At 41.5% G+C, this 22,034-nt stretch overlaps 2 protein-coding genes and 1 pseudogene across 3 annotated transcripts; all 3 read right to left on the minus strand.

Moving 5' to 3' along the window:
* Nucleotides 1–1,263: 1,263 nt before the first annotated feature.
* On the minus strand, nt 1,264–21,681 carry LOC135347025 (dynein axonemal heavy chain 12-like; annotated as a pseudogene).
* Nucleotides 2,431–5,050, minus strand: LOC135347021 (dynein axonemal heavy chain 12-like). Its single transcript, XM_064544840.1, has 4 exons — nt 4,200–5,050; nt 3,978–4,143; nt 3,807–3,922; nt 2,431–3,486 (listed from the first exon to the last, which is right to left on the minus strand). The coding sequence occupies exons 1-4, from the start codon at nt 4,245–4,247 to the stop codon at nt 3,469–3,471; spliced, it is 348 nt and encodes a 115-aa protein (XP_064400910.1). The 5' UTR covers nt 4,248–5,050; the 3' UTR covers nt 2,431–3,468.
* LOC135347002 (uncharacterized) lies at nt 6,406–15,513 on the minus strand. Of its 2 annotated transcripts, none has more exons than XM_064544807.1 (11): nt 14,884–15,513; nt 14,680–14,721; nt 14,169–14,370; nt 9,430–11,556; nt 9,303–9,371; nt 9,077–9,142; nt 8,914–8,976; nt 8,178–8,246; nt 7,449–7,567; nt 6,897–7,158; nt 6,406–6,779 (listed from the first exon to the last, which is right to left on the minus strand). In XM_064544807.1, exons 4-11 carry the CDS (start codon nt 11,528–11,530, stop codon nt 6,529–6,531), a joined length of 3,000 nt encoding a protein of 999 aa, XP_064400877.1. In that variant the 5' UTR covers nt 11,531–11,556; nt 14,169–14,370; nt 14,680–14,721; nt 14,884–15,513; the 3' UTR covers nt 6,406–6,528. The 2 variants fall into 2 exon arrangements, with proteins under 2 accessions (XP_064400877.1, XP_064400876.1); XM_064544806.1 differs by having other exon boundaries at nt 7,449–7,588.
* Nucleotides 21,682–22,034: the final 353 nt, after the last annotated feature.

Below are 22,034 nucleotides of genomic sequence, written 5' to 3' on the forward strand. Positions count from 1 at the left end.
ACACACTCTCATACAGACTTGCACACACACCACCATACACACACACTACACAATCCCTAATTAAAGGCCCTCCACTTACATAGCGAGCTGCTCGGTCATGTGTGTCAGTTCTCCGGAGAGTGCCCAAAAAGTCTTGTACATCATGAGATAGCGGACACAGATATTCTGACCCATAGCATCGGCCCAATCCACCGGCTTCTGGTTCTCCCTGTCCGTGTGGGTGTGTGTGTGTGTGTGTGTGGTGTGAGCGGTGTGGGTGTGTGTGGGTAGGGGAGTGATACAGCTAGACTTAGAACCTAAAACCAAAAACACGATTGCAGTTATCGTTGCTACAGTAGCTATGCGATACACACGTTTCAGACTTGAGCAAGCACTTATTACACTAACAGCACACATCCACCCTCCCACTCATACATCCGCTCACTCACCTGTATACAGTCGAGGTGTCCTCCCTGTGCGGAAAAGTGGGCGGGGGTAAGCAGCAGTATCTATGTCACTTCCGACTGTTCGTTCCTCTTCTTCACCGTCTTGAGAAGCCACTCAAGGCACTTGGCCTGTCATGTGACGAGCACGTATACCATATGAATATCATGTGACAAATAGAATAAGTTATGGATAGTCTAAGTTAGCAAATAATTATTTCGAAAAGTATAGTGGCTATTTTTATTTCTAAATCTCCCCTAAAATGTAGAGGCCAGTGGTTAGTACCAACCACCACCACCGACCAATGTGGACACATCAATAGCAACCTATAACTAGGTATACACACACGCAAGAACAGCTAGTCGGACAATACGTACAATTAGCGTGTGCTACAACAATACACAAACAAACAAACTAACAACAACACATTGCTACCAATCAGCACACACTCATCAATACCATATAGCTATTTCAACGGGATACAAAATTAATCTTTTAATCGTGAAAATGCATAATTCAAGTTATGAGCACTCAAAGTTAGCTATCAAAACAGAACCATGCAGTTTGGATACTCACCAAGGTTGGATAACAACTATTTGAGCGACAATAACTTGCGTACCATTCGTCCAATCTCATGTCTTGTTCTCTTCCATCTGTCCCCTCTCATTGATTAGTGTGAGTGTGTCAGCTAGTACATGTACCTCTAGGACCTTGGTCTTGCCTGGTGTGTGTGTGTCTGTGTGTGGGGTGTGTGTGTGTGTGTGTGTGTGGGTGCCCTAAAATCCTTATCATTACCACAACACCACCATACAATGTTGCTATAATTATAAGCAAACAACATGTAGTCCTAAGATATGATGGCTTCTAGAACTTGTATGGTACTTTTTAGGGCTAATATTTTCTGGCTAATCTTCGAGACCCTCGACAATTCCCCGCTATAAGGTGGTATCAATGGTAGATGCTCTTATCTACTCTTGGTGGTATGGAAACTCACATACAAATTATGGTGAGGATTTGAAGTGGAGAATGGGCTGGGACTAGCTTGCATATACCAGCAGATATACCTGTATAGCTACTAATCTGTCCACTGCATGTATGGAAAGCAGTGTGAAGGCTGAACAGCATGCAAGTCTCAGCATAAAGCGTTAATTGGTAGATCCCCAGTGTTCTATGAGTTCCCATAGTCTAGTTCTAGAAGCCATCATTGCTCTTCTTATTTATAACTATACTACATGCATGTACATGTATTTATACTATTTGCATAGCAACATTGTATGGTGGTTTGTGGTAATGCAGTGAATGATTTAGCAAGGTCTGTGCTAACATAGGGATTGGAAACGGAAGTAGCGTCAGGTGACATTTTAGATTGAATTTGCAGCATGGCACCAGACAGCCTTTGATGTCAATCCGTGTTACGGTTGCTCAACACGCGGGAAACAATGTTTCATGAATTATGATCACTACAAGATATTCAGAGCCCCCCTAAAACGTCATTCTCATGCCCCCTAATGATGAGCATCAGTTGGAAAAGAAAAGTACATTTTGACTTTTGTGAAGATAGCTAGAGGTACAAAATGTTCTTCGTCACGCTATGAAGTCTTTATGTACCTAGAATGCTTCCAATATAGCTAAGACTGTGCAACTCATCGGTGTACTGTGTCCCACCCTATATGGTCTCAAGTGTCAGTTGGAAGTGCAAGTTTTAGTACAAATATAAGTAGCAGACATTCGAAGGTACTATCTAGCCTAGATACACAGCCTCGATTGCGGATATAATTCGAGGAACTTCCGTTTCCAATCCCTCTCCCTATTCAATCTATGGTAGCACTCACTGTACCTGTAGTCCTGCCTGCAGCTGTTGGGTCTGTCCTGCCAGACAAGAGCTCTCTTGTATCAGCTCCGGTCCTCCTCACTATCCTGTGAGGGTGTGAGGTGTGTGTGGAGTGTGAGGGTGTGTGGGGGTGTAGGGTGTGTGGAGTGTGTGTGGGGGTGTAGGGTGTGTGAGGTATGTGTTGAGTGTGAGGGTGTGTGGAGTGTGTGTGGGGGTGTGTGGAGTGTGTGAAGGTTACCAATTATATGACAGATTTTCATCAAAAATTCATGGACCAGTAAAAAATAAAAATTAAGAGGGAGGTTTTAGATGGTTTTAATAGCTGGTTATTTTAGAGGCACGAAATTTTCGAGGTTTTCGAGGATTGACCCAGAAACAGGCAGGCTGGTAAAAAAATTAAATTAAAAGGGACATCGAGTTTTTAGACAGTTTCTGCACGTAGAGAAGTTGTTAGGCTTCCCTGAACATGTTGTGGTAACTAATAAGCCTTATAAGGAAGTAACAGTAGTTGTTGGGTTCACAAAAGGGACTCATGAAACTTGTAGCTTGTAAAACAGGGAAGCTAAAGCTGCACCAAATAGCAGTGTGTGCTGACTGGAGGTCAGAGGTCAAGTGTAGCCTACAACCAAATTGAGTTGATTAAAGTATCAAGTCTCCAATGGATACAATAGATACATGTACAATGGAGACACAAGGCTAACAACCAAAAGAGTCTGTTTTTACCCAGCGTATACGCTACATTAGAGACAAGTTGTCCTAGGAACAAGCAATGCAATAGCAACCTATAACTAGGTATACACACACGCATGAACAGCTAGTCGGACAATACGCACAATTAGCGTGTGCTACAACAATACACAAACAAACAAACTAACAACAACACATTGCTACCAATCAGCACACACTCATCAATACCATATAGCTATTTCAAAGGGAGATTTGACAAAAATTACAGGCTACCAAAAACAGCTGAATTGTTGAAAAGCTATAGCCTTGTGCTTTTGTTACAATAGAGCGCAACTATATATGCACACGCTTAGGCTCACCTGAATGTGTTGGCTACCACACCATCAGTCCACTCGTGTGACACAGGGTACCAAACAGTTGACCCTTAGTGACAGCCTTGGGGTTGATGACTCTATAACCTGTCTTGTTCTCTTCCATCTGTCCCCTCTCATTGATTAGTGTGAGTGTGTCAGCTAGTACATGTACCTCTAGGACCTTGGTCTTGCCTGGTGTGTGTGTGTGTGTGTGTGTGTGTGTGTGTGTGTGTGGGGGGGGGGTTACTACGGTAGATGAATAGCAATGGTATTGTACATAGGAGGGAGGTTGTTAAACACTTTAAATTCCACTACAACATGACCTTATAAAGTACAAGTGGTACTGGGGCTCCTTAAACGGCCATAACTTTAGTTGCCATTTCAAATTTTGAGGGATTTTCTGAAAGCTATGAATCCAAAATTTGGTAGGGGAATAGTTAGATCGCAAAGATTTTTTACTGGCAAAATATTCTAGCCATACGGTAGGCCTCTCCTAGCTTATAGTACCATACCTTGGGTAGGTTGACGTCCATGATGGATCTGAGCAGTAACACGTCTTCATGTTCGTTAGGGTACTTCAGTTTCAGATGACCGGCTGCCACCAACACTGACTGGACTGCACGCATGCCTACAGTGTACAATAGTGAGTAGGTCGAGTATACAGTACAGTGAGTTGTACCCACCATAGTCAGAATGGAGTTGGCTGGAGAGTTGCTCTGAACACAGTCGATAGGTCATAACAATCTTGACGGCCAGATTACGAGCATCCATAAAACCATAAGAGTAGAGAGAGATCTCTCCAATCATGGCATAGTCTGGCACCATCATGGCCACTGTACGAAACAACACCTACAGAGAGAAATATTGAAATGCATAGAGGCTAAATAGAAAGCACCGATAGTTACCTTTAGATTGTCTGGTAGTTCAGAGCGGCCAGCATAACCTGGGTTCATGGTTCATGGTGATGCAGACAAAGCACGATGGACGCAGGTTCAGAGTAGTGCCCTCAAATACAAATGTCTTTAGATGAGTTTTCACTGCTCTCAAGATGGACAAATGTATAGAGTAATTATAGGGATTGTTGAACAGCCATAATAATTATAATTTTTTTTTATATAAAATTATACTACCGTAAGACCTCGATTTAAGGCGACCCTCCAAATATGCGACATATGGGAGCTTCAGCAATTTTCTGATCTCTAAAAGTAGCTACGTTGATAATTATTTTATAATGTCGCGTTCTAAATAGAGGTATAAAAATGTAGCCACTCCCTAGCCTCGATTGTAGCCTACTGGAAAATCAGTTTTTTTAAGCGGCCTGAAATCGAGGCAAGTAGACTCTGTAAAGATACCTCCAATTAGATGAGACCCTCTAAATATGCGACACCAGGGCTTCAATATAATTTTTCAACCTCCAAAAGATGCGACCTCTGGCTTCGTAATTATTAAAAAGTGTCGCGATCTTATGGTATGAACCTACAGCATTCTCTAGGATGCTCCTCTCCTGGTCCTCCACTGACTTGTGATAGAGCTACTCACCACACAGCCTCATCTGACAACACACCTGAAACAAGGGACAACAATTTGTTATAATTATGTTGGAGAACAATAAATACTGTAATAGTGCTGCTCACAAGCATCACTTACAGGAAGATAGACTCTTTAAGCCTGCACTCAGTATTGTATTCATTCTTGCTTTGAATCTCTTTAGTTTCTGATCCTCGTGGCACCATCAAAGCAGAACTCAAAAGTAGTGAGGGAGGGGGAGGGGCTGGTGTTTTATTCATTTCCCTTTAGCCTATGAAAGGAAATGAATAAAACACCAGCCCCGCCCCCTCCCACTAATTAATTGTCTCTCAAGAACTTATGACAATGACAATTTATAGCACCAATAGAACAACAGACAAATAGTAATAATTAATGTCCAAAATTGTAGACCACAGTCAATAATTGTATCAAATTATCATTTGAGGACAACACAATGAATGAGGTATAATTATACAAAAACAAAGTGTGTAAATTATGTTCAGTTCAAGTCCAAGAAGCAGCTGTCACAGACTCTGACCAACTTCTTTGAGGAGGGCAGCTGGGTGCTTTGTGAAGTGCACTGTTGGCAAAATATAATCCTGCGTGTGTGTGTGTGTGTGTGTGGCTAAATCTGACCTTGAGGGAGGCTTACAAAACAAGAAAACAAGAAAACAAGAGTCTCAATTAAAGTGGATTAATCAATACATGTATAGGTACAGTGTAGGCAGGCCTTCATACTTGTGTACTAAGCAAAGCAATTAGTGAAGGAGCTTGTACATAACTTGTTACAAATGATCTAATTTCAACCACTTTTGGAAAGCTATATAAAAGGAGCATTGTTTAACGTTACACACACATGTACATTAATAAAGAGCCCTAAACTGAGCTACTACAATTAAAACAACTATCATCACCTGACAGCAACTCCCTGGTGGTGTAGAGGGAGCGAAATGGTTCCTCTGGTGGATCTCTCTTACTCTCCTCCATCCTGAGTTGAGTGACAGTCGTCCATTCGGCTGCTAGATGGTGGTCACTGTGAAGGTCACTCTAGGTCAAATGAACACGACTGTCTTTATATAATTAAGATGTGACTGATTTTAGGGGGCTCACTCTCGAGTAGTGGTTCTCTCCACGTCTCCTCAATCTGATGGAGGCTCAGGTTGTCTTGGTGAAGTTTCTCCTCACCCACACCCTCTGGTAATGGCAGCTCGTATGTAGGTACCTCAATGTCCACCACTGGAAACCTGCACACGAGGATCACATGATCATTACTATACATACAGACATTGAAGAAACGTACACACAACATAGAATGTTTAGGGTAGGTGTGATTGTGCTATAATGAAGGAGCTGCTTTCACCTGTCTTTTCTCCAGGCCTTGTCCACAACTCTCTCTCCAGGAGCCCAGAATTACGGTGTGCATAAGACAACTTACTGTCCATGTGTTCAGTCCTGTTTTGAGATTTGAAGGTGTCTTTGACTAAAAAGTAATATTGAAACATCCTTTCAACTCCTAATCAGAGTTGATTGTGTGGGTGTTAACGTTGCTAAGTACGTGTACATACTGTGCATGCTCAGTTCAACTTTTCACATTCTACCACAACAATGTATTGTAAAAAGCACAGCATCAATAATAAGCTCACACATTATAATTACAGAGACACAAACAACATCAAAGTAAAGAACAGTTAATTATCAGTTTCAGTTTCAGTTTCGGTCTGTATTGTCTACAATGAATCTACAAATGTCTGTAGCAGTGTCTCCTCTTCTCAGTCCTATGGTAATTTCCACCAAGGCCCTAAAGGTAGCTCTGGAAGGATTCACTCTTTGCCACACTCTCAATGCATGAGCCACTCCAGCTTGATTGCTACAACGACGTGTGACATCAGTTACACCATCACGGTCGGCTGAGTTGAGGTTGAGTCGATCGAGCAGGTTTGGAGTTGTGGATTGATTCACTGCATGAAGAAATAAAGACATCACTAAAATGACAATTTAATGTAAATACAATTTTCGTGGTAGTCTATATCAATCACTATAAAAATGGCGAATAAAAAAAAAGCACAAACAGTTACCTGTGATGCTGTCAGCCAAATTGATGAGCTCCACTGTGGGCTTTTTGAGACCATCTGACAGGAGACTCCATGTTACATGTTGTGTACTCAGGAGCTTGGCCAACATTTCACGCAAGGACGACACAATATCGCCACGATGCTTGCTATCGATGTTGGTGAGATCAGGATAACTGAGACCTAGAGCCAATCCCAGATCGAACCAATGAGGGCTGGCACTTTTAAGTTTCTCGTAAACATGTTGTAGATCGTAAATTGTCAAAGCCTGTACAAAACAACAATCTCAACAGGTTTCATTTGGTGGGGATTTCATTATAGTGATGGTTCATTGCCACTCGGAAATACCTTCTAGAGGAAACTCAATGGGAATACAATTGAGGGGTTCTGGTGAACAATATTCTTAACAGGGCAGATATAGTAATGAATTCCTGGGGTCACGAACCCTCTAAATATATACATATCATCAACACCCTAATATCATACACGTGCACCATTTGCTCCCCTTGCCAAAATGTCAGGAGGATAAGTAGATACAAGATTTAGAGTACTGCCTACCTTGTGCACGTTCAGTAGGTGAGGAAATTTCTCTGCGATTAGAACGATGTCACTCTCAGGGATTTCTTGATCTAGTTGTTGGTCCCTCACTCCAGTCTTCTTACACACATCTTCCATTACTGTAACAGAGGACAATTCACCTGAACATAACAAAGAAAAACAAGTAAAAATATTGGGTCAAAAAGTAATTATTCGCGACATATATAATACTATATATATTATAAGCGACATAACAGCAACCAATGGAGATTTTTTAGGACACTGTTAAGTCTGAGTTGGCGCTTACAATTACAGTGCAGCATCCATGCAGCTTATAGAGAGTAGATTACCACAACTGTGTGAGTGGCTGTACTTAAATGTTGATAATTATCTTTTGATTGAAACCTTTCTAAGAAATGGTGCTGATACCATTGTGTAGGTGAATGACCAAACTACAAAAATGTTTCTATGGAAACACGAGGTGGTGGGTTTGGGGGGATTAATAAGAACAACAGCAAATTGTTATAGTGGGTATAATCGACTAACCTTAAACAGCTAAGGTCTCAGACTTACATAAGTTAAATGGTTTAGGTATCCTTTATGGGTCTACAAATGTCCACAGTGTATATAATTCATGATTTACTGGTTTTTAGGTATACTTTTGGTTAGAGTAAGAAAAATTAATAGCTTCTATAATATTATAGCTTTCAAATGTCTGTAAGTAAGTTCACAGATAAAGGGGCTACATACCGGAGTATTGCTGATCACTCTTTCTCTCAGTCTTCATAAGAGTATCTCCCGTAGCAGAGGATGGTTTTCCTAATTGAAGGGAAACATAATTATAATAATTGTTACAGTAATGAAAGCACCGCGGGTGCTGATGCCTCGGTGGAGGTGCCAACGCTACAAAACATAAAGCTGCTAATAGCATTAATGAATTTGCTGCATGCAGGCAGAATCCAGAGCAGAGTCCAAAATCACAGGGAAACTCAAAGAGTGCATGGGTAATCATCGACCACGATTGTTTAAGTATAAGATTAATGGCAGCATCAGCAGAGCCTTGCAGCTCTCTTCTCACTCTTGCAGCTACCAATAGCTAGCGTTCTAGTGCAAGCTAACTACTAAGTAGAGTAGCAACACTCGGTGAACAAGTTTGGCTTATACGTGCTCTTCTGAAAAGGCTGTGATCGTATTCCAAGTAAGCAAAACTAGGCATAATTCGAGAACGAAGCAGTATTTTGCAAATCCATGAATTTAAATCCAAGAGAGCATGACTATAGAAACTGTTACTTGCACTGGATCGATCCTTGAGCAGCTGTAGCAGTCTACACACACACACACACACACACACACACACACACACACACACACACACACACACACACACACACAAACACACTACTGTACGTATATACCTCGCTTGCACATAATGACCAAGTAAAATAACTTATCCACTATACATGGAACCCCAACAGACATTCCTTACTGGTATATTGATTACTCATTCTCATCTTCTTACACACAGGTTCCATTACAGGGGACGATGGGCCTGAGGGGGATAATACAATGATACGAAAATACTTTGTTATACTAATATAGTACACAAATATAAAAGCTGCAAATATTTACGTATAGTGCTACATAACTACCGGAGTATTGCAGCTGATCTCTCTTTCTTTCAGTATCCATATCTCTCGTAACAGAGGAGGCTTCACCTATAACAAAAGGAAACAAAATATTGCTGAACACTGCACCTACCAGAACTTTCGATAAACTGTAATTATAGTTGCAATTTACATGAAGGCAAAAACAGTATGACTATTCAGTATCGTAATCTAATAAGTGATAGTAAAGCAATGTATGTCATGTACTTACCAGATTGTTGCTGCTGATCACTCAATGTCATCTTTGTACACATGTCTCCCGTAACAGAGGATGATGCACCTAATTGAGGGGGAAAACAAAAAGGTAACTTTCAATTTTAAAAAACGACTGTACTCACCAGAACCTTCGCTATTGTCCAGCCAGATTCTATGTTCATCACTGAGCTCTCCCCACACACGTGTCTGAAGGGAGCACTTCCAAAACTTACAGCCACTCCATTCGATCACATCAGCAAGGTGCAATTTGCCAGTGCTCTTCTTGCATGGGCAAAAGATGGCTGTCTTGGGTGTGTCGTTGTTGTAATGCAACACTGCACACGACAATTTAATGCTGTGCAAAATTTCGTTTCGAATCATAGGGCATACTTCATTGCGAAGAGAAACAGGGACGTCGATATACACTTCCATATATGAGAAGGAGTCGATCAGAGTCACGGTACACGGGAGATCGGAGATTTCATACTGGATACAATTTTTAGCAAAAATGCTTGTTTCGCCTGAAGGGAGCAAAACTTTCCAGCCCACCCTCTTGATCACGTCCACAACTAGACAGCAAAAGACTCCAGAGCGAATACACCCACTACGAAAGTAGATAGCGAGGGGCGCTATTGTGAAGGAGGAACGGATTTTATCTAGCTCAGCAGGTGGGATGGATTTGAGTAGAGATGGCATGAAGAACTCGGCTTGGTGGAGAGTGGACTCCACTAGTGGAATGGGAGCAATCACGAGAAGCTCTTTCATGATCAACAGCATATCTTCTGGAGAAAAGATGCCTTTAACGTAATGCTTCTCAAAGAATCGTAGGAACTTTAAATTGATTATGCCTTCGTCTCGAAATCTCTTCCATTCGGCCTCGATCCCTCTTGTACTTAGAGTAGAGCGTGATTTGACTTCAGCATTCCTCAGGGAGATGGCGTGCTGTGAGAGCTCGGTGATCTTGTCTAGTGGAATCTGGGCATCCACAAACACTGTGTTGGGGAGAATGGAGGGATAGTAGTGCGCTATACACACGTTGTCAAAGAAGACCAGAGCAGCTTCAAGATCTTGGAGCGCATAACGAAATCGAGTGGCTAATCGAAGACATTCTTCAATGCCTAGTACACCTCGCTCGAGACTGGCAGATAAACTCTGGAGAAGTGAATCCAAGAAGGACCACCAGATGGGCATTTTGACTTGTAGCGGAATAGAACGCTCAATAGCTATTCTAATCCTATTGGCAGTGGCCAGTGAATCGTCATTTCGGCTGATTGTGTTGAGATCAAAAATCAGATTGTTAAACGCAAGATCGTTGTACACTAATAGCTTCTTGATATCGGGTGGCAGCATGTCGAGAATCTCTTGATTCCTCTTGCTAAGAGTATCCAAGCTCTTGAGCTGATCCAAGAATGTGCCCACAAAGATCATTTTTGGCTTCTTGTCTTGTGAGGTATGGGACTCAATGGATCGAATGAGACTCTGAAGTGTCTCCCCGAGGGTCATGTGAGATGCATGAGGACTACCAACAAGTTGCCCATCCTTGTAGTACTCGTCAGAAGGGAAACTGGAGAGTTCGTCAATCAAACGCAGGACTATCAACGCCACCGAAATGTGCTTGATGAAGAGAGGGCTGATGTCGTGGAATTGGGGTTGTCCGCCACAGTCGGTAACGTACACCCAGTTGGAATCAAACAGTTCTCCTTCTTGCTGGTAACTGCTCGACAGTTGGTCAGTTCCCTGTGTGGCTGGCTTCAGCTCTTCTGCCACACCACTCACTACACTCGCTATCACTTCATCGATGGCTTCGTCCAACTTTGCAGAGCCAGAAATTTCATCGGAATCGTTGCTCGAACTGCAATCAGAAAATGGCTCATCGGAATCAGAAAGTTGCTCATCGGAACCAGATATCGATCTTGGCTCGGTTGTGGTCATCTTCTTCAAGCTTTCGGCAACCCTTGATGCCGTAGATGGATCAGTGCTTTCTTTTGGTAGCTTGGCGATGATTTGAGCTAGTAGATTGCGCAGTTTTGACTGAGACATCTCTTCCCAGCCTCTTCCAGTTGACCTGAATTTTGCGTTGGACACAGGTCGAATGCGTACTGGCTTTTCCATACAAGGAGTGCTGTCTCGCTGCAGTGGAGGGGGCTTGTTAGTTAGCAGGTGCTTGAGGTTGGTCTTCCCTGTTCCCGCCGGTCCAAACACGAGCATGTTGACAATGTTGACCAAGACGTGTCCGTGCTTCATCCCCTCATCAAACAACCGCTTAGATTCTAAACAGGATGTGTGAATGTAACTAACTAGATGCAATACTTCACAGCTAGGTGACAAGACTATCGTAGAAACTGGATTATTAGCGCATGCGCTCATGCATGGGGTCAATAGCTACTTATATTCGAGAATGCGCCTATAATGCAGTTATATTCTAGCCCCACCCAGTAACCGGATATATCATGATTATATATGTTCAGTTCAATTTACAGTTCACTTTAAATTCATATCATTATACATATTGACAAGGAACTTGGAACAAAAGGACGTCTCACATTCTCTCAGCATGATCAGACAAGGTAACAGCATGCCCAGAGAGTCCTTCCAGATAGATATCACCAGCTATAATTATAGCTACCATGCACTGTACAAGCTAGCTCATAGGAATCAATTCAAAATGTTCACCAAATAATTATTATTATCTTTCGCATGCGTAGCGGGTAATTTTCGTGGGGTAAAAATTCGTTCAAATCGAACACGGTGATGTTCGTGAGTCAAAATGTCCATTGCCTGCACTGCATTGCATGCGTTCTGGTCAACCACGCCTAGGTCAGCTTGCCCACGAAAATAATAACGAATATTTTAATTACCCCACAAAAATTATCCGCTATACGGTAGTCTGTCAATTGGCTTGGCATAATCAACCCTACAGGTTAGGTAGTCCATTGGTTTGGATATAGCCTCAACAAAACAAGTTATTAGTGTTTCAGATTTTGATGTTAAAGTCTCCCACACGCCTCAGGGTTAATTGCATTGACATTCTGCGCAACCAAGACAGTGTGAAAACACAATACAATAACAGTACTTGTGATCACACATACATGTTGTATTGTAAACAAAATTACATCAAATCATACGTAACTTGGTGCATGTACAATAGAGTACATTGAGTGTGGAAGGCAACTAGGTAGCTCTAGTTATACAATAGAAAAGCATTTAATGGAAATACCGGCATCGATCTGCTACAAACAATGGATACAGCAGCTGTACGTACATAAAACTTTAAAGCTTGCTAAGTGAGTGACCCACCAATGACAGGGAATGTGGCTGATCATTACAGGAATGTGCGAATTAACATGATGATGTCACTAAGTACACAGTACAACGTTACCAACCCAATCACTCAATCACAGTGACTGTACATGTATGTGCGCATATATTGATGCAATGTCCGATAAACAGTATCCATAATTAATTATAACACATGTACCACAGTGTGTGGAATATAGTCAAAGGAACAATGCTCTAGCTTGATCAAACCAGGACCACATGGAAGGGAGTAAGCAACTAATACACACCATATAAATACATGTCAGGTATGTCAAACACACTTGTAGTAATGTAATTTGTGTGTGTTGACCAAGGCTAGGCGGGCTAATCATAGATTAAGTCTACGCATGTGCTTGTGCAATTAATCCATGATTTGAGTGGTTGCATACAAACCTTATTAAGGTAATGAAAGAGGTGAAGCCAACAGTTTAATAAGAGCGGGATTACCAACATTGAAACATTGAGACAGCGAACAACAGCTGTACGTACACACTACATGTATACAGTAGAGGACAGATTAAAGTTTATGATGCGTTTGTTAACCCGAGGCACTCCACGGGCTATAGTAGTCAATCTGTGTGTCTGTGGATATGAGTCTATACTCACCCGGATGTGATAGCACTGTATTGGTACCATGGATAGCCTCAACACAACAAGGTTTTATAATATTAAAGGTTAAAGCTTTGTTGTCGAGCAAAAGCTAAAAAGCATGAACTGCACTGCAAGTTGGCCTAGATATACACGTGACTTTGACTCGAGGCTGTAAACGTATAGACCTCAAACTAACACCGAGGGTATGCACTTCAGTTTGATTCTGTTGCACAAACAAAATAATTGTTTTTGTGCATGTGCGCTCAAGCTTGCAATATATAGGTACTGAGAGCAAAAACATTTTAACTTTCCTCGTAAATAATTGGAAAATGCAGAGCGGGATTACAAACATTGTACAATGGATTTTATACGTACAGTCTACTAATAACTATAGTCACGGTAGAGGACAAATTAACGTTTCTGTTCTGTTTGCATATAATTATAGTCTCTGCATTTGTGCTGATTCTGTTGCACAAGCCAGTGGGAAATGCAGTAGCTAGGAAGGTACTGAGAGCGAGCGGAAAACATTTGAACGCCCAAGCACAGGAAGCCACACCCACTTTCCTGCGCATGACAGGTGTGGTCACTAAACGTACAAAAGCTCAATCTGAATACCTAGTGCTGCTCACTGCTTATGAATAGCTCCACTTTAGCTTATACTATAAGGCCTAGAGGGGTGCTCATCTCATAGCTGGATAAGCAAAACAATTGTTTTTGTGCATGTGCAATCAAGCTTGCAATATCAAACCACTAATCATATTCATAGTAATCAAGGCTGATAATGTAAACACAGTAATCACTAAACCATGCACAGGTGGTACAGTCAAATTCCTCAGTCACCAAATATTCCAGTTATATGGTACTATATGCGAACGAAACAGAAACTTTAATTTGGCAAGTTGCTACAGGTACGAGTGATTGCAACTATGAGCATCAACACTCACTGTACTATAAAGTTCCTTGCTCCCCTCACCTTCCTGTCTCCGCCTCTCCTCTCCTCGTCCTCGTATCCTAGCAATCTCATTCTCCGTATTATGTATCAACCTCTCATACGCCTGTATCTTTGAGACACACTTCTTGATTTCCCCCTCCACCACCTCCAGCTCTCCCTGCAGTTGTCTCCGGTCCTGGTCAGTGATGTCACCAGACAGTTTCTGTTGGAGGGCAGCTCTTCTCTGGGGGGAGTAAAGAATATATATACGACTGAATGAACATTCCACCAAATAGAACATGCAGCTGATACAAATCACTACTGCACGTTATAAGGTTAACAAATTGCGTACAATCCACATAACAAAATATAAAGGTCAGCAACCACTAACCTATTCAATCAGTAAAAGTGGACTTATAAAACATACACAAAGGTAGACAAAAAGCAACCATTCATCATACAATGGACAGTACATGTACACACATTGTCGTTCTGCTAGACTACGTGTACCACTCTTACCACGAGAGTAGTAAGTGCAACTGTCAACACTCACCGTCTCGTGACTCTTCAGTTCACTTTCCTCCTTAGCCTTCCACTGGACAAGGTGAACAAGACAAGAGTGATTAGACTGTGTGTTTGTGGTCACACATTATGAGTTGTCTATAGGTGTAGCTACGAGGGTCAGGTAAGGATATGAGACTATACAAACTGAATGCACATGAAGTGTACGGTATGTTGCCAACATTGTTTGACTCACGTTCTATTGTTCCAGATATTCAGTAGCCATGGAAATGTAGGGAGAGAAAAGAATATAATCACAAACCTGTACACTATGATGTCAATAATTTATATTACACGGCATGTTCTCATACGTACAACTCAAACATTACTGACACAAGTACAGTCACAAGTCAGTGCAGTGTCCCGCTCACCTTCTGTTTAGTCCAATGAGACACCAGCGTAAGACACACATGGAAACAGAGAGAGGGGGATGATGGTAGGAGCAGTGAGTGCATTCATACATGTCTGTATACTGTAACTTACATTCTGTTGTTCCAGTAATCATTAGCAGTAGTCACATTAACAAGTAGTAGGACACGGACATGTAGAGAAATGAACATGTTCAAATACACGAATGCATTCACACATGTATACATCAATTATTGCAAGTACACGTCTGTACAGCATGAAACTATCAAGAGCAGTACCAATCCTAAATAAAGCCACACAATTTCTGCCTTCATGCAGTAGTACATGTACACAAGTCAGTCTAGTTTGCCATTAAATATATAATGCTCAGCTAGCGCACACTGACAATAATAAACTCACAGCCTGTTGTTGAGTAACAGTCCACAGAGGGTACATGTTAGGAGAGAGGGATATGAACACACTGGTAGTAACTCAGTAGTCACTGGCTAGTACAGACACAGGTACTTAGTACTAGCAATGGCAGATAATGGAAGGGTCAGTGGGTGGGTCAGTGGAAGAGACGGTAAACGGTACAACAAGCATCTTACATGTATAACTTTGATACATATGATTTTGTTTGTCGTACAATACAACACAAGCACTCCATGAGACACACACACAATCACAACATACCTTAATGGTACCCTGAGAGACATCAAACGGTACATGTGAGGGAGAGATTTAATCTTAACACACATACAAGACATCAGATCAGTTGGTGTGTATGGGACTGACTACACATAGCAACAAGTGGAATACATCTAGACCTGGCACATTAAAGCTCTTTGGAACAATCTTGAGAAACCAAGAACTTAATTAGTTGGGGAATTTACATGTACACAATGTACACAATGCATGTACATGTGTGGTATTTCTAAATTGTGCGTAAAAATAATGGGACTACGAATATTACAAGGTTACTGTTCAGAAATTTACGTACATGCAGATTTAGGAAAGTTAGTCAGTACAAACATTTTGGGCAAGTTTGGAGCATGTGTAATGTGCCCTGGCCTACACCTGGGGTAACCACAAACTGTGAGGCTGATATCGTCCTCGTAGCCGTGGTCTACCCTATACGAGGGAGAGGGTCAGCTCTAGAGGACAAGGGACACACTAGTCATGCTAGGTAACCAGTACATCCGTACACATTGCAGCTGAACCATTTTAGTGTGTGGACATTGAGTACCCATAAGAAGCTCACCTCCTACAGTAGTCCAAATCAGTGTGAGGTCCAACATAGGAATGAGTGTGTGCATGGGAAGAGACAAACACGATAATGTACCAACTTGAGATGCATATTCTATGAACCAACAAAAGTATTAAAAGTACAACCTAATAAGTTTTGTGGGCCTCGGCTAATACCAAGTTGGCAATATGCAAATTAAAAGGCAAAGACATTTTACGATTTCCTACAATTAGTGTAGGAGTTCCTATAGTAACCATTAAAATAAGTGTACACGTGCAAACACAACTTACATGCTGTTGATCCAGAGAGGGAGAGTCCACAGGGCAAACACGTGGGAAGATAGTAAATGAATGATTACGAGGTTGAATCTGATCATACTAAATATTTCCCTATATAACACTATGGCACTGCACACACACAAGAGTAATAATGGGGAAGTAGAAACATCACAGAATATGCAACAGACACTAAATACTCTGACAACACACACCAACTTACAGCCTGTTGTTTCAGAGGGTCAGTCAAAGGTGAGGTGGAGATGCATGAAATGGAAGGAAGAGAACATTAGTGCAGTGATACAGTACACTGGTGATGCATGACACAGGGGAGGGGAAACAATTGTGGACAGCCAAACATGCAGACTGAAACACTTGATTAACCATGCATACTTTCAGGTACTACTATATGAGTAGATCTACTGGTCTCAATTAAGGAATAGTATCACATTCAGTTATCCGTATGTGCTCTTCTTTACACTGTCTACCTCCTAACAACAAGTGCTCAGAGCACAAGCATGTCAGCTTGGTAGAATGTGATTGCACACAACGTACCTCAATGGTAATCTGTTGTCCATCCAGAGAGAGTGGTACATGTGGAGAGAACAACAACATGAGATAAAACACCTCACACTGACAGGGTAGAGTGTAGGCACTATACTGTGATGAATGAATGATGCCAAGTGTGTTTATGGGTGGTCAACAAGTACATCTAGGCACTAGGAGAATGCACTGATCATTGAGTATCTATCTATCATGTGCATATCATACCCTTTCCCCATAAGTGAGTCCATCTGTCAACTGTGGGGAACTAGCAGCATTCAGTGTTGTAGATTCAGCCATTATCAATCTCAAATTAGTTCTTTGTTTGTTTCAAGGGCTGTTTCAACAAAGAGGGGCGTAGCTTGTAGGTTAAATGAGGGATTTTCCCACAGCAGCCAATTATGTAAGGGAATTTCCCAGCAAAGAGATTGATTGCTTCATGTACTAAAATTGTAGACCACAGTCAATAATTGTATCAAATGATCACTTGAGGACAACACAATGAATGAGGTATAATTATACAAAAACAAAGTGTGTAAATTATGTTCAGTTCAAGTCCAGGAAGCAGCTGTCACAGACTCTGACCAACTTCTTAGGAGGGCAGCTGGGTGCTTTGTGAAGTGCACTGTTGGCAGAATATCATCCTCTGTGTGTGTGTGTGTGCGTGCGTGTGTGTGTGTGTGTGTGTGTGTGTGTGTGTGTGTGTGTGTGTGTGTGTGTGGGGGGGTGGGATCCATTAATTAATTAATGTCTGAACATACGTAACAGTACATACATGACTGTACATGTAGACACGGCTTATAATAATCATATGTTGGAATCTACAGGTAGGCAGTGGTATCCATTAGTATGTGTTACTGAGGTATGCACTAGAATAGCCTAGCGTATATAGACTAACAGGGAGACGGTGTGTGTGTGTGTGTGTGTGTGTGTGTGGGCGTGTACTACAGTACACTAGAATATTTGGGCCCAAAAGCAATCACTGATCTCTAAACACATCATTAGATGGTATTTCAAAGGACAAATAATTATTTCTAGTTAGTACTACAGCTGTTTGCATAGCCTAATCCTAAAATCTTATCATTACCACAAAATCACCATAGAATGTTGCTATTCTAACAACATCCTGAGCAATGATGGCTTCCAGAACTTGTATGGTACTTTTTAGGGCTAATATTTTCTGTGAGATAAAATTAGACCCTCGACAATTCCCCGCTATAAGGTGGTATCAATGGTAGATGCTCTTATCTACTCTTGGTGGTATGGAAACTCACATACAAATTTTATGGTGAGAATTTGAAGTAGAGAATGGGCTGGGACTAGCTTGCATATACCAGCAGATATACCTGTATAGCTACTAATCTGTCCACTGCATGTATGGAAAGCAGTGTGAAGGCTGAACAGCATGCAAGTCTCAGCATAAAGCGTTAATTGGTAGATCCCCAGTGTTCTATGAGTTCCCATAGTCTAGTTCTAGAAGCCATCATTGCTCTTCTTATTTATAACTATACTACATGCATGTACATGTATTTATACTATTTGCATAGCAACATTGTATGGTGGTTTGTGGTAATGAAGTGAATGATTTAGTATTTAGCAAGGTCTGTGCAAACAGCTGATAGTGAACACCTAGTAGCACTCACTGTACCTGTAGTCCTGCCTGCAGCTGTTGGGTCTGTCCTGCCAGACAAGAGCTCTCTTGTATCAGCTCCGATCCTCTTCACTATCCTGTGAGGGTGTGTGAGGGTGTGTGTGTGTGTGTGGAGTGTGTGAAGGTTACAAATTATATGACAGATTTTGATCAACAATTCATGGACCAGTAAAAAATAAAAATTAAGAGAGGGAGTTTTCAGATACCGGTTGGTTATTTTCGAGGCACGAAATGTTTGAGGTTTTCGAGGATTGACCCAGAAACAGGCAGGCTGATAAAAAAATTAATTAAAAGGGAGATCGAGTTTTTAGATAGTTTCTACATGTAGAAAAGTTGTTAGGCTTCCCCGAACTATGTTGTGGTAACTAATAAGCCTTATAAGGAAGTAACAGTAGTTGTTGGGTTCACAAAGGAACCCATGAAACTTGTAGCTTGTAAAACAGCTGCATTCTAACATCTCTTTATTAGGTACAATAGTACAGCACTCACTGATCTAAGCACATCATTAGATAGACCAATCAATTCAAGCCCAAGCGGGGCCCAAGCCAGGCCAAGCCCAATCGGGGCCCAAGACAGGCCAAGCGCAAGCCAAGCGCAATTCAAGCCTAAGCCAAACCAAGCGCAATTCAAGAGTGGTGTTATGTAGACTCACTGAGGCTTGTGACAAATCATCTGCTTCAAAGATGAGGTTCATACAGTTGCTCATTTGAATGATCTCCCCCGACATGAGACACAGCTTCTTGTTGTCATCCAGTACAGTGTTCATGGACTCCATCCACAGAGTGTCTATAGGACCATCAAACACCACCCACTTACGGTCATCATTTTGTGCAGGTGCAAACTCCCTACACACACAGATATAAGCACTCATCAATCACGCAATGATACGTACGTAGCTATCAAAATGGCTGTAAAAAGCGCAAGGCTATTATATACTTTGCTTTTGCTAAAATTGCAGGATTTCTACTAATCACAAAACTTACATCTACATGTAAGCACACCATTGGAAAGGTTGTTCTCAGAGCTAGCAATTAGATTTGACAAAAATTACAGGCTACCAAAAACAGCTGAATTGTTGAAAAGCTATAGCCTTGTGCTTTTGTTACAATAGAGCGCAACTATATATGCACAGGATTAGGCTCACCTGAATGTGTTGGCTACCACACCATCAGTCCACTCGTGTGACACAGGGTTAAACTGACAAACAGTTGACCCTTAGTGACAGCCTTGGGGTTGATGACTCTATAGCCAGTATTGTTCTCTTCCATCTGTCCCCTCTCATTGATTAGTGTGAGTGTGTCAGCTAGTACATGTACCTCTAGGACTTTGGTCTTGCCTGGTGTGTGTGTGTGTGTGTGTGTGTGTGGGGGGGGGGTTACTACGGTAGATGAATAGCAATGATATTGTATATAGGAGGGAGGTTGTTAAACACTTTAAATTCCACTACAACATGACCTTAGAAAGTACAAGTGGTACTGGGGCTCTTTAAACGGCCATAACTTTAGTTGCAATTTCAAATTTTGGGGGATTTTCTGAAAGCTATGATTTGTTTAAATCCAAAATTTGGTAGGGGAATAGTTAGATCGCAAAGATTTTTTACCGGCAAATATTCTAGCCATACGGTAGGCCTCTCCTAGCTTATAGTACCATACCTTGGGTAGGTTGACGTTCATGATGGATCTGAGCAGTAACACGTCTTCATGTTCGTTAGGGTACTTTAGTTTCAGATGACCGGCTGCCACCAACACTGACTGGACTGCACGCATGCGTACAGTGTGCAATAGTGAGTAGGTCGAGTATACAGTACAGTGGGTTGTACCCACCATAGTCAAAATGGAGTTGGCTGGAGAGTTGCTCTGAACACAGTCAATAGGTCATGACAATCTTGACGGCCAGATTACGAGCATCCACAAAACCATAAGAGTAGAGAGAGATCTCTCCAATCATGGCATAGTCTGGCACCATCATGGCCACTGTACGAAACAACACCTACAGAGAGAAATATTGAAATGCATAGAGGCTAAATAGAAAGTACCGATAGTTACCTTTAGATTGTCTGGTAGTTCAGAGCGGCCAGCATAACCTGGGTTCATGGTTCATGGTGATGCAGACAAAGCACGATGGCCGCAGGTTCAGAGTAGTGCCCTCAAATACAAATGTCTTTAGATGAGTTTTCACTGCTCTCAAGATGGACAAAATGTATAGAGTAATTATAGGGATTGTTGAACGGCCATAATGATTATAATTTTTTTTATATACATAATAAAATTATACTACCGTAAGACCTCGATTTAAGGCGACCCTCCAAATATGCGACACCCAGGAGCTTCAGCAATTTTCTGACCTCTAAAAGTAGCGACAGCTACGTTGATAATTATTTTTTAATGTCGCGTTCTAAATAGAGGTAAATGTAGCCACTCCCTAGCCTCGATTGTAGCCCACTGGAAAATCAGTGTTTTTAAGCGGCCTGAAATCGAGGCAAGTAGACTCTGTAAAGTTACCTCCAATTAGATGCGACCCTCTAAATATGCGACACCAGGGCTTCAATATAATTTTTCAATCTCCAAAAGATGCGACCTCTGGCTTCGTAATTATTAAAAAGTGTCGCTTTAAATCGAGATCTTACGGTATGAACCTACAGCATTCTCTAGGATGCTCCTCTCCTGGTCCTCCACTGACTTGTGATAGAGCTACTCACCACACAGCCTCATCTGACAACACACCTGAAACAGGGGACAACAATTTGTTATAATTATGTTGGAGAACAATAAATACTGTAATAGTGCTGCTCACAAGCATCACTTACAGGAAGATAGACTCTTTAAGCCTGCACTCAGTATTGTATTCATTCTTGCTTTGAATACTTTTCTCTTTCATTTCTGATCCAGGCACCAGCAAAACTCAAAAGTCAAAAGTCAGAAGTAGTGAGGGAGGGGGCGGGGCTGGTGTTTAATTCATTTCCCTTTAGCCTAAGAGGGAAATGAATAAAACACCAGCCCCTCCCCCTCCCACTAATTAATTGTCTCTCAAAAGTCAATGACAATGACAATAATTATAAGAGAGTTGCAACATGGATACTATAGGTGGTTGCAAGGCTCTGCTAATGCAGACTTGAACTTTTGGTATAGATCGTTTTTAACAACAATGATGGACATTCATTACCCACACCTTGAGTTTTTGCATGCAGCAAAATTAAATTGTTTATCATGTGTATAAAACTTTATGTTATGTAGCTTGGACATCTCAACCGAAGCATCAGCACCTTTTCATTTTTAATAACTTGT

The sequence above is a fragment of the Halichondria panicea genome, chromosome 13 (genome assembly GCF_963675165.1).
Source record: "Halichondria panicea chromosome 13, odHalPani1.1, whole genome shotgun sequence".
NCBI lineage: Eukaryota > Metazoa > Porifera > Demospongiae > Suberitida > Halichondriidae > Halichondria > Halichondria panicea.